The sequence below is a fragment of the Eublepharis macularius genome, chromosome 8 (genome assembly GCF_028583425.1).
Source record: "Eublepharis macularius isolate TG4126 chromosome 8, MPM_Emac_v1.0, whole genome shotgun sequence".
Taxonomy (NCBI): domain Eukaryota; kingdom Metazoa; phylum Chordata; class Lepidosauria; order Squamata; family Eublepharidae; genus Eublepharis; species Eublepharis macularius.
Window position 1 is genome coordinate 104641752 of NC_072797.1, and position 18632 is coordinate 104660383.

At 42.0% G+C, this 18632-nt stretch overlaps 1 protein-coding gene across 1 annotated transcript in view; it reads left to right on the plus strand.

The window, feature by feature from the left end:
* KDM4C (lysine demethylase 4C) overlaps positions 1 to 18632 on the plus strand; it is a 385835-nt gene that overhangs the window by 357210 nt on the left and 9993 nt on the right. Inside the window, exon 20 of the mRNA XM_054986639.1 lies at positions 12471 to 12590. Coding sequence (XP_054842614.1) covers positions 12471 to 12590 — 120 coding nt within the window. The remainder of the gene's footprint in view (positions 1 to 12470; positions 12591 to 18632) is intronic.

The window sequence follows — 18632 nt, forward strand, 5'->3', positions numbered from 1 at the left end:
AACATTTCTTCCTTCATGAGTTTGCAATGGAGCCAACCCAGGCTTACGCAGACACACAGCAGCTCTGGGGAATGGCTTGTATATAAAAAGAGAGCTCAAATGGGCTTGAAAAGCTGCCACTGAGGAAGGGAAAGCTCCTGCCTTTCTCCTAACCTTTTTTCCTCTTGCAAAAACAGTGTGGGAGCGGGGAGTTTTCCCATTTCTGCTGCTGCACATGGAAGAATTGTGTGCATGTGCAGCAGAAGAAGCAGAATTTCCTTCTGATTTCTTCGTTGCAGTCTTTCTTTTGGTTGATGATTGAGCCAAGGAATACAAAATATTTAAAATCTCAATTTTTTGTCAACTTTAAAATTCTTTAATTCCACAATAGTCATTACTTTTGTCTTCTTCATTTCAGCTGTAATCTTGCTTTGGCAATTTCTCCTTTAACCTTTATCAGTAATCATTTTAAGTCTTCACTATTTTCTGCCAATGACATGGAGTCTCTCTACTCAAGAGACATCTTACACAAGTCTCTTGTCTTGCTCAAGTCTAGGAAGATGCAATATTACCTGGGAAACGTAGTTTTAAAAGATAGAGCTGGCAGAGATCGCTCTCCAGAGGGTTTGTTAATTTCATGTTCACCTCCCTGAAGCAGAAGTGAAATTGACAGAACCTTTGGGGAGGCAAAGATGAAATTAACAAACCCTCTGAGGAAAGATCTCTGCCAACTCTGTCTTTTAAAATTATCCTTGTGTAGAGAGGTGAAATTGACAGAGCCTTTGGCTTTGGCTTTTTTAACTACACTTCCCAGCTAACATTGCTTCTCCCTATACTTGAGCATCCCCATGTAAGATGTCTCGTGTGGAGAGACTTACGGTGTCATCTGCATATCTCTAATGGTTAATATTCCTTCCACCAATTTTCTCTCCACCTTCTTCTAAATATAATCCAGATTTCCTTATGATATGTTCTGTATATAGGATGAACAGATAGAGAGATAAAATACATCCTTGTCTGACACCTTTGCAAATTGTAAACTATTCTGTTTCCCTTTATTCTGTCCTAACTGTAGCCTCTTGTCCAGGGTATAGGTTGCACATTAAGACAATCAGATGTTGTGGCACCCCCATTTCTTTTAACACCATCAATAATTTTTCATGATCTACACAGTCTATAAAACTAAGGCAGATTTTTTTCTGAAATTCCCTAGTATGCTCCATTAGCCATCATAAATTTGTAATGTGATCTTTAGTATCTCTTCCTTTTCTAAACCCAGCTTGAACATCTGGCATTTCTTGTTCCATATATGGTAAGAGTCTTTGCTGTAGAATTTTGAGCATCACTTTGCTTGTGTAGGAAATTAACACAGTGGTCTGAGAGTTGCTACACTCTTTGACATCCCCTTTTTTCAAAACTGAAATGTAGATTTAGTATTTCCAGTCTGTAAACCATTGTTTTGTTTTCCATATTTGTTGACAAATTCTTGTTTATATTTTTACGGACTCAGTTCCTTTAGCTTGAAATAGTTCTATTAGTATTCCATCTATAGTATTCCATCTACTCCTGGTGATTTATTTTTCACAACTGCTTTGAAGCTTTCACTTCACTTTCTAAAATGTCATATGCTTTGTCAAAACATTCTTCGTTGAAGGTATCAGTCATCCTTCCATCTCTTCTGTATAGTTCCTCAGTGTATTATTTCCATCTTTCCTTTATTTTGTCCTGATAGGCTACTGTATTTCCATGTTGATTTTTCAGCATTCCTAGCAGTAGTTTGAATTTCCCTTTGATTTCCTGGATCTTGTGGAACAGATCTCTTGTTCTTCCTTTTCTGTTCTTCTATTTCTTTAACTGATTATTATAATAGATTTCTTGGTCTCTACGTACAAGTCACTGAAAATCTGCATTTAGAATTCTGGTATTATTTCTGTCACCTTTTGCTTTGCTTGTCGTCTGTCTTTAGCCATTTTAGAAGTTTCATCAGTCATCCATTTTGGCTTCTCCTTCCTTTTGGCTACAGGAATAGTCTGCACATTCTTCCTTGATAATATCTCTGGTTTCAGCCAATATTTCTTCTAGTTCACGATAACTATACTAAGTAAAGCAAATCTGTTCTTTACATGGTCTTTAAATTCTTTAGGAATATTATTTAGATTGTATCTTGAACCTATGATTCTTTTAGTGTTTCTCTTCAGCTTTATTCTGATTTTTGATATTAACAATTCATGATCTATACTACAGTCAGCTCCTGATCTTTTGTCAGAGAGAATAAAGCTCCTCTGTCTTCTGTTTCTGATTATGTAATCTATTTGGTTCCTGTGTTGGCTATCTGGTGATTTCCACTTAATACAATCATCTTTTTGGTTGCCTGAAGCATGTGTTAGTATTGCAATGAACAAGTTACTGGCTTCACAAAATTCTGTGAATTGCTTTCCTGTGTTGAAGTCGCCCACTTTTGCATTCCAGTCACCTACAATTATCAATATATCTTATTTAGGTGTATGATCAATTTCTTCTTGGACACTTGCATAAAAGCTTGTGCTCAGGGCTTTTTTCTGGGAAAAGAGGTGGTGGAACTCAGTAGTTGCTCTTGGAGAAAATGGTCTCATGGCTGGTGGCCCTGCCCCCTGATCTCCAGACAGAGAGGAGTTTAGATTACCCTCCACGCCGCTCAGTGGCACGGAGGGCAATCTAAACTCCCCTCTGTCTGGAGATCAGGGGGTGGGGGCCACAAGCCATGTATCCATTTTCAAGACGTTCCGGAACTCTGTTCCACCACGTTCCAGCTGAAAAAAAGCCCTGCTTGTGCTACATCTCACCTCACTATTAAAGCAAAACTTGCTGCCAAGGAAGGTGAAGTTGATATAAGAGGCAAAGGCTGCTTGAGATGCTTGGGTCCATTGAGAGCAAAGCAATAGATTAAAGAGCAAGCCTCCCTCAGTTCCCAGCAGGCATTTCTCCTGACAAATTAGGTGCTGAATTAGGTGTTTTGAAAGTTAAGTCTCTCCCATCCAAAGTAATGAGATATGCATATGCTTAGTTCTCCAAAATTAGATGTGGTCTATCAGACTTCTGAGATATTTTGACTGGACCCCCCTCTCAGATTTCCTTGCCATCATTTTTAATTGTGTGAGCGCATATATTGGTTTAATTACTCTCAGCCTGCCACTATATATGTTGGTATGATAAGCCTGACTGCAGCAGTCATGTTCTTTGTGAAAATGACCACTTTGTAAGCAGAATTGTAATCACTTTTCCCAAGTTTCATACTGATGCACAGTGAACTAGCTTAAGTAAAATAGATAGCCCTAAAAGCAATAGTTTGCACTTAAGTATATTGTGAGCCCCTCTCCTGCCCACTGGGCTGGCGCCGCCCTGTGCCGTGGCTGTCCCCCCCTTGGGGCTCTTCCCTCTGCCTCAGATGGGAGTAGGGCCGGGGGTTAAGACACCCTGGCTCCGCCTCCTACCCTGCTGGGCTCTGGTTCACTGGCTCTCTCTCTCTCTCAGTCCGCACGGTCCCAGTCGCCTCAGCCGTCTCCTCCCCGGCTTCATCGGGAAGGCCCCTTTTATCCTGTTTTCCCCACCACCAATTGTGCCAACATCCTCCGCCCGTCCCCTGTTCCCTCCTCCCGCTGGAATTCCTCCCCTCTCTCCCCGATAGGTGCTGCCTCTCCCCCTGCTCGTCCTCCTGCCCCTTGGGCCAATCCTGGGCCTCTTCACAGCTCCTAAGCCCACCCTCCGCCTCCTGCCTCCTACCCCTCTGTTACCCCGGCCGGGCCCGCCCCTTCTTCCCCGGGAGCGGCTGTTTCTGGCCCAAAGGAATGGCAGCCACACGGCCTGCCACCGAGCCTTGGCAGGGCGCCTCTGCAGGGGAGGCTGTGGTCAGGGGCGACTGGGCCTCGGGTGCCCGTGAGGGAGCCTCCCCAGCCGTGCTTGGGCTCGGCTGCCGCACAGGTGGCTGCGGGGCCGGGCTGCTGGGTGGCCGCCCAGTCTCCACCAGCCCCCCCGACCAGGTAAGCGAGCTGGCAGTCATGGAGGCGGGGTGGGGCAGTTGCTCCCAGCTGGAGGGTGGCACTGGCCGCCCCACAGTCGAGTCCGGCCAGGCCAGACATGTATTAAATGGGATAGATTTGTGATATTTCACTTCACTCTGAATGATACTCTTTCTACCTTACAGAACCCCAGCTCTGTTATGGGAAGCTGCCTTTCCCACTAGATTTGAAGCAGTGAGAAAAAATTCTGTCAGTTCTCTGATTCTTCATCACTGGAGTGCCGAGAAGTGCACATATTACACCAGTACTGTGCCAACTGTATTGGTTACCAGTGGAGTACCGAATCAAATTCAAGGTTTAAGTATTAATCTATAAAGCCCTATGAAGATTGGGACCTGCATATCTTCAGGACCGCCTCTCCCCATATGTGCCCCAGAGGATGCTTCAATCTAGTGAAAAACAACTATTAGCGGTCCCTGGCCCCAGGGAGGCCTGCCTAGCATTGACTAGAGCCAGGGCCTTTTCGGTCCTGACTCTAACCTGGTGGGACGCTCTGTCTAATGAGACCAGGGCCCGGCAGGATCTGTTATCATTCCGCCAGGCCTGTAAGACGGAGCTGTTCCGCCAGGCATATGGTTGATGCTGGGTCGGGCCCCTGCCAGCCGAATAGGGTAGAACGGAGCCCTCCCTATCAAAACATCCACCTCCAAAGAACTTTAGTGACAGTGGAAATGGTTTAACTGAATTAATTTAGCACTGTGCTGTATTTAAATTTTAAATATTTATATTGTATTTATTGTGTTTTTAACTGGAAATTTTTAATGTGCATAAATGTAATCTGCCCTGAGCCTGGTAATGTGGGGAGGGCGGAGTAGAAATTGAAACAAATAAAATAAAATAAATTCGTCTTCCAACCCCTGCTTATCAGTTGTTGATATAAACCCATGATGAAATTATCATTACCTTTTTTCCCTCTTGCTACAGTAAGTAATACACTATGGCAGGTGTTCAGATTACTACATGCCATTAATTTTTTATATCAAAAAGATATAAATGGAAAGACTTTATTTGCTCAACCAAAGACAATTGGAGAACCATCTGTAGGTTGAAATAAAACATCTATTTATATTGGGATGGCAACTTCCAGGTCCTTGTGATAAAAAAAACATTGCTGATTTTTGTTTCTGGATAAGCTTTTACTTAAACTATTGTGAATCTATCTGAAAATATCATCAAGAGAACTGGGTAGTCAGTGTTCACATAATTTGTCTGCTTATATTTTTGCAACTTTGGAAGTATCTCTCTGGAATTGGGATATGACATGATTTACAGATGTTCAAAATTGGAAGGTGGGAAGGAGGGGTTTTTGGTCAAGCACGCATTCAGCTGAGCAAGAATCAGAAGGAGCTAAGAAGGGGAAACCAAGGGCATTGCAAATAAAATTGGTAGACTTACTAGTTTCACAGGTATTTCTCTAGCTTCCTACAGAGCAGGGAACTGAATGGCATTTTCACAAGTGGTACCAAGACCTCTTTTTATCTGGATCACAACACTATGAATGCTAAATATAGGACGGAAAGCTGAAGAGAACAATTCTTAAATCTATCATAAGTGCATTCTAGCTGTTATATCATTCCCTGTATTTGTTGTTCAAGTTATTGTTGTGGTTATTCGATTGTATTAAATAAAAGTTAAATTTTTTTTTTTAAAAAAGTGCATTCTAGCCTTTATAGGTTTTCCATTTGAATTAAACACAGAAAACCTACAAATAGTTTTCTTCTTTCTGAAAATGGCTTAAAAGAATTAAGTCGTATATGTTAATTAAAGACTAACAGTGAAATCCTAAGGAGAGTTACTAAGCCTTTTGATTTCAATGGGCTTAAGGCGGGAGTAACTCTATTTAGGATTGCACTGCAAAAACCTTGACTACCTGAGCTGTCCATAGGAGGGTGACATTTTTGATTAAATACTATTGACAGTAACAAGTACTAAATTTAAAAAATAATAGAAAGAAATGTGAAGATAAGAGGAACACTGGAATACTAGCCTTCAAACTGATTTTCACAATCATTACTATTAATGCAGAGACATTTCAAGAAGACTCCCTCAGGCAAGTTCAGTATCTTTTGTGATAGGGTAGTGGTCAAGTAAAAGGCTTAGATTTGAAAAAAGACGCGGCCATTTTATAAGAGAAGTAGGAGCAGCCCTTCACTGCTGGAAGGCAGGATCCAATGGACTCAGGGGTAGTTCTTTGTCATTAATGGATACAGTCAGAAGGTGATGGTTGAGGTGGCCTCATTGCAAAGGCAGTATAATGCATAGACACTTTTTTAAGAAGCTACAACTGCTCACAAGTAAGAGACAGTGGCTGATTCCGCACACGTTGGATAATGCACTTTCAATGCACTTTATCAATCGTTTGAGGTGGATTTTTTGTTCCGCACACAAAAAAATCCGTTCCAAACCATCTATAAAGAGGATTGAAAGCGCATTATCCAACATGTGCGGAATCACTCAGTGGCTGTGTACAGATAAGGTTTTTTCAGGACATATACCCCTGGACTGCCTCCATGCCCCCATTCCACAGTAATGATTCAGTAAGCAGAACTGTATAGTTCCAGCCTCCTCAAAGGGAAGTTTAAAAGCAGGATGAAATATCTTGGTTAATCATATTCCTTTATTCAGTTTGTCAATGTACAAACTCAACAAAAAATCTTGTTACAGTCACAACCCACCTACGGCCATGCCTTTCTCCCTGTAAAGAGAGCTCCCCTTTTAAGTCCCTCTTTATATCTCAAGTGTGTGTGTATGTGTGCACATGCACACGCATGCATGCATGCATGTGTGAGAAAGAGATGGCCATGTTTTGTTTAGAAGTAAAAGGAGAAAACGATTAGTGAATGTGGTAACACTGGAGAGAGAAAAGGGAGGGTGGAAAAGTGTTGTTTGGTTTCCGAATAAGAAAGGTTTAGGGAATGCAATGAAGTGGCTAAGCAGAAAGGGGGTAGCTGACTATTGATCTCCAAGAAGGTTAAGCTTGTTGTATGCTTCATTGCCCCTTTTCCACACCTTCAACATTGATTTATTATGGCAGATCAATAGCAAGTGGGCTACAGACAGAGTGACACTTTGTCAACAGTCAGACAAGCACGTGCTCTTGGGATAGCATCTGGGGGGATCTCTCTGGAGGCAGAAAAATGGCTTAAAGACCAACTTATTTGTTATATACACCTGACAGACTGAACAGGGGTTATGCCGTGGTTTATCATGATATATGGCTGTTCATGGGAAACAGGAAGTGAGTGCTGCTTGGGAAAAAATGCAAAGGAATAAAGTGGCCAGTGCAGGGCACTGGTTTAAAAGAAGGGGTTAGATAGCCCAGGGCAAAGGGTGCTCGCTAACCCTTTCCCTCTATCTAAAGGGACTATGAACTACTGCAGGAACTAGAGAGCAACATGATAGCTAACAGGACTCCCCAGCCTTCATCTCCTTCACAGCAGTGTAAACTAACTTACAAATGACTGTTTAAAAAACCTAAAGAAAAAAACAATTTTTAATGCTAAAAATGCTTATGGCTTGATCTGGTGAAGTGTAAGACAGTGTCCCTACTATTTTTCTTTCAAAGTGCTCCACAAGTAACAAAAAAGTAGCCAGAAATGACTTAAGTGTTCTCAGTACAGTGTCATCAGTGCCAGTTGGAGGGGTTTCTTTGTCAAAACAAAAACTTTGTAATGATGGAATTGTGCAATGCAGAATGCCTCTGAGACACTGTTGCTGTCTAGAACAATGATAGTATAGTCAAGATGACTCTTGGGTTGCTCTTAAGGATCAAGATAGAATATAAAGGAGAAGATGGTCTGGAAGGCATTCTGTTCTTTATCATTTAGTATTTTTAATGGTGCTCTCTGTAGACTCGTGCAAGGTATCATTATTCCTCCCTTGAGTGGATTCAACTTCTGTTGTGAATTTTGTTGGCCTTTAGGATGCTACTGGATTTGAATCCTGCTGTTCCAACCTCTGTTGGATCACCTATATACAGTCCCTCAGCATGGCAAAACCATGGCTGAGTACCAGGATAGCTTGAGTTCAATGAAGGGAAGAAAAGGAAGAGCTGGCAGTAGTACCTACTGGCTCTACTTGGCATTATTGTCAAAAAGCAGATCTAATATCACTTGAAGAATTCTGACACCAGTAGGCTGATAGAGCTGTGATGTCCATACGCTGCTAAATTGTTGTTGTTATTAATACCTTTCTTACTCGTCTTTCTTACTGAGTTTCAAGGTGGATTACACAATGCAAGTGAAAATATAATATAATCAACAGCTACAACATTCACTGAGTAAAGTACAATAATGAGCAGTAGTTCAGACATCTAGTGAAAGAGAGATAATAGGATATGGAAGCAGAAATTTTTTTGGGGTGACGGGGCAACATAAAGCCAAGCACAGAGATTAGGGGTGTGCAGAGATGGGAAGATTTGGTTTTCCCACTTCAGAATTTCTGAAGCGGAAAAAAGATTAGGAAATAAGCGATTTCTGAAGTGGCAAGCTGCTTTGGAAACTGCTTATTGCCCTGCTTCAGTATGCTCCATAAAGATTCGAAGCACACCAAAACTTCCTGCCCCACAGCTTATTTCACCTGATGGGAAGAGGAGGAGGAGATTCTCTCCTCCCCCTCCCATTGGATAAAATAAGTAGTGGCAGGACTTCCTGCAATTCAGGTGGCCAGCAGAGGGGATCTCCACATGGGCCAGCTGAAGTTTAAAGGGCCCTTTCCCCATCCCTCACAAGCAGCAGGGAAAGGGGCCTTTTGACGCTTCAGATGGCTTGTGGGGAGAGATCCCCCCAGGGCCAGCTAGTGTTTAAAGGGCCCTTTCCCTGCCGCACAGGGAAGCCCAGAAAGGGCCCTTTCCCTGCCACTTGCATGGCAGGGAAAGGGTCCCTTAAACTCCAGCTGGCCAGTGGGGGATCCTCTGCACGGCAGCTGGAGCCAGCCAGGTTTTGAAAGCTCTGAAGCTTCCCAAAGCATCCCGAATCATGTATTGTCGAAGGCTTTCACGGCCGGAGAACGATGGTTGTTGGGGGTTTTCCGGGCTGTATTGCCGTGGTCTTGGCATTGTAGTTCCTGACGTTTCGCCAGCAGCTGTGGCTGGCATCTTCAGAGGTGTAGCACCAAAAGACAGAGAGACTGAGAGATCTCTGTCTTTTGGTGCTACACCTCTGAAGATGCCAGCCACAGCTGCTGGCGAAACGTCAGGAACTACAATGCCAAGACCACGGCAATACAGCCCGGAAAACCCCCAACAACCATCATCCCGAATCACTTTGGGAATCTTTGATTCGGCATTTCCGAATCAGGGCCAGCATGCTGGGCCAGATTCAGAAATCCCGAATCTTTACAAGTTGGGTCCGATTTGGGTATTTATTCTGAATCAGAAACCTGAATTTTACACCCCTAACATAGATGAAGTCTTTCTGAAACAAATCATAACTCATTTATTGGGAAGCCTGTTCCAGAGAACAAGGCTGTAAATTGAAGATCATGCGAAGTGTCTAATTCTTACTTTCCAAGAGAAGGTCAGGTTGTGTGTGTGTTGCCTGAAAGATTTTATTTCATTTCATGAACTACAGCAAGGTTTTCTTCATCACTACTACCATCACCCCTCCTAACCGGTGCAAAGTATACCCCTTTTACATTTACAGCCACAGTTACTTTCATACACGAAAGAAACATTTTGACGGGGGGGGGGGACACTGATATTTCCCTACTAATCAACAACGCATGCTGGTTTAGCCCGCTAGACTAACAAATGCTGGGTAGATCTTTTGCAAAGTAACATGTCAGCCTTCCATCTATTTCAAAGCCCCAGTGCAGCAGAGCAGCTTGTAGAAATGAGCTTAGCAATCATCTGCAGAAAGGAGTTCTAATCTTATCAAGATGGGAATTGATTTTCTTCATCTTGATATAAGGGGTTTCACAGCGTGCACATGCAGTAGTATCAGTGGGATGGAAAGTACAGCTGCTCAGGCAAGATTATTAGTCTGGGAAACCTGGGGCTGCGTCCATGTACACAGCACTTGTTGTCATTGGCACCTAGGATCATCCTTGCCCGAATAAGTTATGCTCTGATTTTAATCTTGCTTAAGTCTGCCACCAGAGGGGGCTACGTTCACAAGACACACTGGAGTTTACAGCATACTGGCTTGTTAGAAAAGCTTTAAGAACTGTTAATATGTTGTTTTTATGAAAGCTGTTCTCCCTCACTTTGAACAAAGCTATGAATGGCATTTTTTCCCATTGGGCTTACAATCAGTTTCAGGCAATACATCCTGCAGTGCTTAAATGTAAATATTTCATTTCTCTCCTGTTACTTTGCCCTTTTGTAAGTGTCAGTCTTCTCTTTGTATTAGGGGAATACACCATTGTTATTGAACATAGTGGTTCTGTGCTGTTGGTCTTCTTTTGTTTTAACAGGGAAGCTTCCAATTGCCAGCAAATGGAGCAGGGACACATCTGTGCTCTTATTTAATATCTGGGAGAGATTTCTTCACTTCTAGGAAGAAATCTGCTAAACTAACTTCAGTGTTAAAGTTGCTACCTGCCTGGAGAGAAAATGTATTGCCTTTTCAGTAGAGACTTAATGGGATATTATTCTTCTCCATGCCATGAAAAGCTTCAAGTGCCAATTTCTACACATTAAGCTTCTATGAAAGGGTCAGGATGTTTTTCTCCAGTCCTGTTGGCAATGCTGTCTAATGTGCCTGTGCTGCATTTGGTTATTATGTTGCTGTTCCCTATCTTGTAGATGTAGTCACTTCTCAGACAGAAAAGAATAAATCAAAACAGATACATTTTATTTAAGAAACGCTCCGAAAAAGCATTGTTCTGCCTACCCATTATGATGTGTGGCCATCGCTAACCTGCTTAGCCCTTTACACCAGTCTGCACTTTGCTTGGAAAGGGAACAGTTGAATTTACCAAAGAATTAAGTATTTACACTGTTGAGGCAGTCCAGATGACCACATATCCAGCGATAATTTATGCCAGTATTACAACTTCATAGGAAGCCAACCATATGTACTGTGCATCATGCAATAAGAAGAGTTTTATTACAACCCCTTTACCTATTGGGAAAGTGGGTAAATTATCTTCACCATTAGAATAACCACTGCTGATAGCCAGCTATACATGCAGTAGTTTACACACTATAGTAAGATACTGTTTTTTGTTCGTTTGTGTTCTTGAAAATATAAGCAATTGAAACTTTGTGACAGGCACTGAAAAGAAGACTTATGCACGTAGAAGACTACATTTCAGTGTTTTTCTTTAATCCGAATCCACTGTGGATGCTGCAAAACAATGTATTCATGTTTCAACCTCTGTTGCCTTGGGATCTAGAAGAGAGTTAATGGTACATGTTATGGCTGTCATGCTTGAAATAATTGTGGACTTTTAGAATAAACTCATTTAGTATGAATGAAGGGAAAATCCTTTGTTTTAACAGAGTGAATAAATTACTCCCCAATATTTGCAGAAATATTACTTCTTCCATCTAAGAATCATCATATACATTGTATCAGGGAACCAAGATCTCAGTACGACTTGTGAAGCTGCTGAAACAGTTTGTTCTGTTAAAATTTCATTGGACAAAGCAATAATGTACTTACAACGAAGCATACAAACATAGAGCTTGAAGGTACCACCAAAGGTCATCTAGGCCAAACCCCTGTACAATGCAGGAAATTCACAACTACCTCCTCCTCCACTCCCCCATTGACCCCAGCTTTATACCCAGATAAATAGTTAATAAATACTAGAAATACTAGAAATAGTTTTGTACAATTCCTGTCATGTTAACTAGTGTTTGGATTAGGTTTTTATGTGTTTGGAGATCTTTGTTGCTGAAACTGCTGCTTAGGATGGAATTCATGGGTGGGTTATATCTTATGTCCATCTGTGCTCGCCTTTCTGCTCATCACAATGTGGGAAGATATTGAGACACTTTGTATATTGTTTTGGACTTCTCGGCAGCCTTCACAAGGTAAGGAAGGGAACAAGTACAACCAGCTGTGCTGATCATTAAGACGGTAGTCTGATAGTTTACTGGACTGTGTTCAGAAATGCTGTGGCCCAAAAAGTTCTTGTCCCTGCACAGCCATAAGATTCACTGGGTGATCTTGGGCAAACCTTTCTCTCCACCACCTAATTTCTCAGAGACAGTAAATTGTATGGCAAGGCTGTTCTTTGAAGTAGATGTCTGTAGTATACTCAGATTAAATTTTCACTTACCACCATGTCTTGTGTTTTTTGAAGCTTGATGCTGTTTGGTTTATGTTCCACTAACTTGTTAGGACTATGAGTTTTGGTCACACTGTTTCTCACAAACGAGAAGAGTGTGTTACAGTTATAAGATAATCAAGTTGTGCAAACCAGTTTCCAATTTTACTTTCTTGCACACTAATAGAAATATGTTTTGCTGATGATGTTTTAAAATAGAGTAGAGATTGCCTGAAGCTGGGCCCACCTGCAGAGGGAGAAGTTGTTCAAGTGAAGTGGCCTGATGGAAAACTTTATGGTGCAAAATATCTGGGAACCAATGTGGCTTACATGTATCAGGTAAGTTTGGTTAACTGGTGTCTATGTTAGAAGCCTTCATTTTTTTTTTACTCTGGACTTATTATATTTGTAGGTTTATATTTGTAGGTTTATAGAGAGCAAGACAGCAACCAAAGTGTTAACATAAAGTGAGGCTCTCTTCATATATATACCAGGGTCCCATGCAGAGCGCTGTTCTTGCTACTGGGAAAACAACAGGAGTGAGGTGGAGCCGAGGGAGAGCCCTGGGATTGCTGCCTCCCAGTAACTTGGCTAACACAGAGGGGATTTAACCAAACCAAAGCTGTTATAAAGGAGAATTAACCAGACACGATACTTAAGGATCATAAAGAGGTTTTACTACTGTCAAATAGATGAACAGAGGTAGAGCAATAAAAACACATGCCAGAAAACTCACTATAGAACAACACATTAATGAGCTAGCTTTCCCACGTCCTGTACAATAAGCTAAAAGAAGGCTATATTTAAAACAATTAAGAACTGGACTATGGTCTTACTACATGCAGGTAAATAAAAAGCAGAATGGAAATCAGAGTGAAAGCCATGAAGAATACAACAAAAACACATAGGCAAATAGTGGGATATTCATTTGTGCGTTGTCCATAACACAAGAGGAGGTAGATATGGACCTGCTATAAACCTGTGATTACAGAGTGTGGAGGGGGTGATGATGGGTATACTAAGGTATGTTTAAATGAGAGTGTGGTAAGAAAAACCATACAACCTGTCCTGAAGAAAGCTGTAGCTGAGATGCTCTCCACTGGAACTTCAATGGGACAGACAGGGGTTTTCAATAGAAAACAAAGATCTTGTGGTAGTGGGCAGTAATAGACTGTAATGGGCAGCAATAGAGCCAGCTGATAGTTGTCGCTACAGTTAGGTGATATAAACCCCACAAAGAAAGAAGGGGGGAAGGGGGAGGAGGTAGAAAAAATTGACCCAACAGAAGGCAAATAAAACCTGTTCTCCCTCTGAGGCGGAGGACATCTTGGTGGATAATTCCCTCTTTCCACTTCCTGTCTTCTTTTTTTTTTTTTTGAAAAATTTTTATTGGGTTAGAATCCATTATTTCCACATTTACATTCAATTTTCCCCAATTTTTTCATCTCTAACCCCCTCCCTTTCCCCCCCCCTTTTTGTTGACCTCCAACAGCTTTCCAACCCTTTGTCCCCTTTCCCTTACTTTTATTAGCTTCCTCTATCTAAAACAAATATATATTCTCCATTATTCTAAGCAGTACATCCTTAACTATTTTTAACATTATATGCCCAAACTGTAAGCCTTTGTTTCCATCTTAGATAAACAATTTATCCCAATTTTTCAATTTCAGGTATTTCTATATATCATAAACTATATAGATCATACGTTCGTTTATATCAAACAATTTGACTTATTCTCTATATATATATTACTCATTCTATCTTTTTATAATAGTTCTATATATCTCTCCTCACGTAGTCAATCAATTTGACCCATCTATATCTTCAGACATTCAGTTTGGTACAAAACTTGTCAGAAAAAAAAGAAAATATTGTTAGTTAATCGCTCCTTATATTTAGTCCTTATAATTAATTATTTTCTCTATGTTCTGTTTGTTAACCTATATATATCTATATATATGTCAATCTATTAATCTGACTGCTTATTAATTCACATTTATCTCTTCTTCCCCCGGTAAAGTCTCCCCCCTCTACTTCAATACTTCAGTAGTTCTCAAACTGCCACAGTTTTCCTCCCACCTCCCATTTCTTCTCCAGGTATTGTTTCAGCTTCTCCCAGTCTGTGTTGAACTGCCCTGAGTCCAGATCTCTCAATTTTCTTGTCATCTTGTCCATTTCAGCCATATACAGCAATTTGTAAGTCCAATCTTCAATAGTTGGCACTTCTTGTACTTTCCATTTCCACTTCCTGTCTTCTTGATGGGAGTAGAGGTGGGCATGAACTGCAATATGAACCAAAAAAACGCACAAACCCGGCTGGTTCGTGGTTTGGGAAAATGTGGTTCGTGGGGCTGTATTTTCCACGAATGCCATGACTTTTTTGGCCTGGTTTGTGCGATTCATGAGCAGTTCGTGACCCCAGATAGCTTCCTCTCCAAAGCAGAGTTAGAATCCCCCTTCACTGCCATTCCCAGTAACAACACTGGTGCAATTGGCACAGATCACACAGAGACAACAGTGACTGCTGTTCACAGCGCAAAAAGATTAGAGACTCAAAAGTGCACCAAAAATAGATGCCATTCTTCCCTACCCAAGGAAACCATGGCAGCCATTTCTGGTCCCAGCCAACTCCAGCAAGGAGAGGACCCAGCGAGAGCCAGTCAAGCCATTTTGCAGATCTACAAATAGTAACAGTTTCAGGACCCAGCACTGTTGGTGAAGGTCTACCTGTGAGTCATGCGTTGGGATCAGGAACCACAATACTATCTCTGGACTTCCTGAACTTGATTAGACAAACTATGAGGGAAGAAATTGCCAATTTTTGTCAAAGTGCTGTTGGAAAAGACAAATCTCCGGTTCATCCTCCTGTCCTTCTCCCAGTCAGGGAAATGTAGGAGGGGCAATTTAATACAAAGGGAAACCTAGCTGGCCCATTAAGGCAGCTAGAAAGGAAATGTATACCAGAAAAATAGAAAGATATCAACGGGAAAGAAAAGGTTATATAGATAGTGAAAGTCAAGAGGGAAGGTGGCATGGTATAGCCTGATTCCATCAGATCTTGGAAGCTAAGTAGGTCAGTAATGCAGAGGAAGGCAATGAGAAACCACATCTGCTTCCCACTTGCTTTGAAAGCCCAAGCAGGGGTCACCATGTCAGTTGTGAGTTAACGGCACTTGACACATACATAATATACAATATATTATGACATACAGTGTCTTAGACAAGGAAGAGGATGAGATAGAAATCCCAGAACAATTCCTAAGATTCTTTAAATCAGAGGACTACCAGTTTCTCCATGGCAGTCTTGGATCTTCAGGAGAATCCATCAAAGAAGAAACAAGTCCATCTACCTAAGAACTCAAGGGCAGACCAGAAAGGACAAAGAATTCTTCTCTAGGTCGAGTGTAGCGGAGAGGGTCTTCCCTGAATTTTTGAGAAGCAATTAAAGGTGGAATGGCCATAAGGCAATTTCCAACCTTGATTAAGAAACTGTATGCTTTACCATCATTTCTGAATCAGTTTTTTCAGGTCCCACTAGTGGATGCTCCAGTAGCAGCATTACAGTCATCTGGACTACTGTCAGAAGATGGTGAGGGCACAACTGAGGATATCCTAGACAAAAGAGCTGACTTCAACCCAAAAAAAGCTCATGATACCACTTCAATGGCCGTAATGTCCTCCGTCATCACCTCAATTGTATCGAGAGCAGCTATGGTCTGGTCTAGAAAACTTTTTCAGCTCACCCCAGCCAGCAACTGTTGCCTAGTGTAGTGAGCCAACAGAGTCCTCAAAGCCAACTCATTCACAGCAGATTCCCTAATCTTCTCACCCAGGGCTATGGCATCTGCAGCAGTCACCAGAAGAACTTTATTGCTCTGGACTTGGCAAACTGACTTTCAACCTATCCATTTCAAGGCAACAGTCTATTCAGGGATGCTCTTGATAAGATCCTTATCAAAACCAGAGATAAGGAAAAACAATGCCCGAGACACTGAGTCACACTGTCAGGAGACCCTTTGGGACATACTCTTTTTGTTCCAAAAGAGCGTTACTGAGATTCATCAAGGATAACAGGAGATCAAATTGAGACTCTTCTAGATAAGCCTCCATAGAATTCATCATGCCCCCACTGGAATGTTAACTTGTTTCCCCCATTCCCAAGGATTCAGGAAAGCTTTACAGAACCTATGCCGCTATCCAACATCTCCTCAGCATTCCAGCCACAGAATCTGTCCCTTCTGCGAAAAGGGGACAAGGAGTATACTCCATATTCTTCATGGTGCAAAAAAAAAAGAACGGGGATTGGAGGGTGATACTAGACTTGAAGTATGTCAACAAGTTCATCAGACTGAGGCATTTCAGAATAGAGATGTTGAGATCCATCTCAGAATCCTTGCTACCAGAGGACTACCTTATCTTATTAGATTTAATGGAAGCATATCTCCACATTCTGATCTTTTTTTTTTGACACAGAAGATTCCTCCATTTCTGCATGGGGGGGGATTCTGTCTACAGTTCAGAACACTTGCATTCAGCTTCTCCATGGCACTAAGGGTCTTCATGAAGATCTTGCTCAAACCAGTCGTTTAACTAAGTGAGCAAGGCATTCACGTACATCCTTATCTGGATGACTTGTTAATCAGGTCAAGCTCTGAGACAAAGTCTCACCAAGACACAGAAACAATTTTCCAATGTCTACAGGCTTACAGTCTCCTGATCAGCTTACAGAGAAGTTCCTTACAACTCAAACCAAGGCTAGAACATCTAGAATCACATTAGACACAATGTGCAAGTGCTTCTTCCTAACCAAAACAAAGGTGAAGAAAATGAAGGAAATGGCACAAGTGGTCATCAAAGCCAGGTCTTCATCATTGATGACACTTGAAAAACTGATGAGCCTGCTGATTTTGAACATCAACACCATCCAGTGGTGTTGACTATGTATAAGATGCTTACAGCAACTGCTGAAACATTTTTCAACTACGAATTATGAACAAGAAAGATCTTTCCATTCGGTTACCATTGGCAGTAAAAACCAGCCTCATATGGTGGATAAGAATGCCCAGCCTTCTGCAAGGAAAGTAATACTCTAATCTGGTAATTAAATGGATTTTCACGATGCCAGTCTGTCAACTGGCCTTCCCATCAACATACTGGAACTTTGGGCGATTTATCTAACCCTATAACACTTCAGTCCACGAATACTAGACCAATATGTCCTAATCAGAATAGACAAAGTGTTGGCCAAAACTTACCTCAGTAAACAAGCATTACACAAGGAGGCAATCAAGATCCTAGTGTGGGCGAAGAAGAACCTGACATCCATCAAGGCAGAACACATCTAGGGATCGATGAATATCCAGGCAGATTGGCTCAACAGGCAGACCATTCAGGAGGGGGAATAGTGACTCTATTTCAGCTAATCATGACACATTTCAGTCTTCCTCGGTGGATCTATTAGCATCACCGACCAACCATCAAGTGAACAGGTACTTCTCCAGGTATTATCATCCCAAGGCCAAAGTAACCAACTCCTTGATGTCCAAGTGATGTTCTATTCACCTATCACCCCATCTTGGCACTTCCAAAATTGATCAGAAAGATTGAAGAACAGAAGACAGGTATCATAGTAGTAGCACTGTATTGGCCTCAGCGTCCATGGTTTTCTGCCCTTTAGCAGCTGTCAACATGTCCACCCCTAACTCTTCCAGTATCTCCAGACATGCTTCAACAAGGCCACCATAATAATATCTCTTCCAGTGCGTATGCCTGCCCACTCCTGCCTCTCCAGCCAGCCAGCTTGACCCCTACAGCCATAGCTGGGCTTCCAACAGCAGGTACTGCCAGCAGATGTCCTCCTCAGGTGCTTCCTCCTTGCTCAACCTGCCGGGAACCAGAGCTCTCAGAGGGATCCCGGGCAGGTGGCCTACTTGTCTGCCTGATGCGTAGGATGGGTCTGGGTCTGTGGCTCAGGAAGAAGGTGAAGTGTCCTTTACAGATCCCTAACAGGAGATACGTAACTCTGGGGAAATAAAACATTACCTTGCAGCAGCAAACTCTTGATGGCTTGGAAAAAGTGATTGGTATCACATAAATGGACAGAATGTTTCACTTGTGCCTTGCCAGTTGCTGTTTCCTTGAAACTTATCCCCCATCTCCAATTGGGATCTAGAATTATGAGGAAAGGGGGACTTGGGATACTGACAGAAATAAGAACTGGATGGAGAGACTTTCGGGAGGGAAGCAGCTGGCAAGGGAAGGGTTAACCCCTCATTTCCTTCTGCTCACCTATTCAAAGTAAACCAGCCCTCCCATGAGCATTTTGCAAGGTTGAAAAGATTGCTGGAACTTTATCACATGCAACTTTAGTGGCAGGTGTGG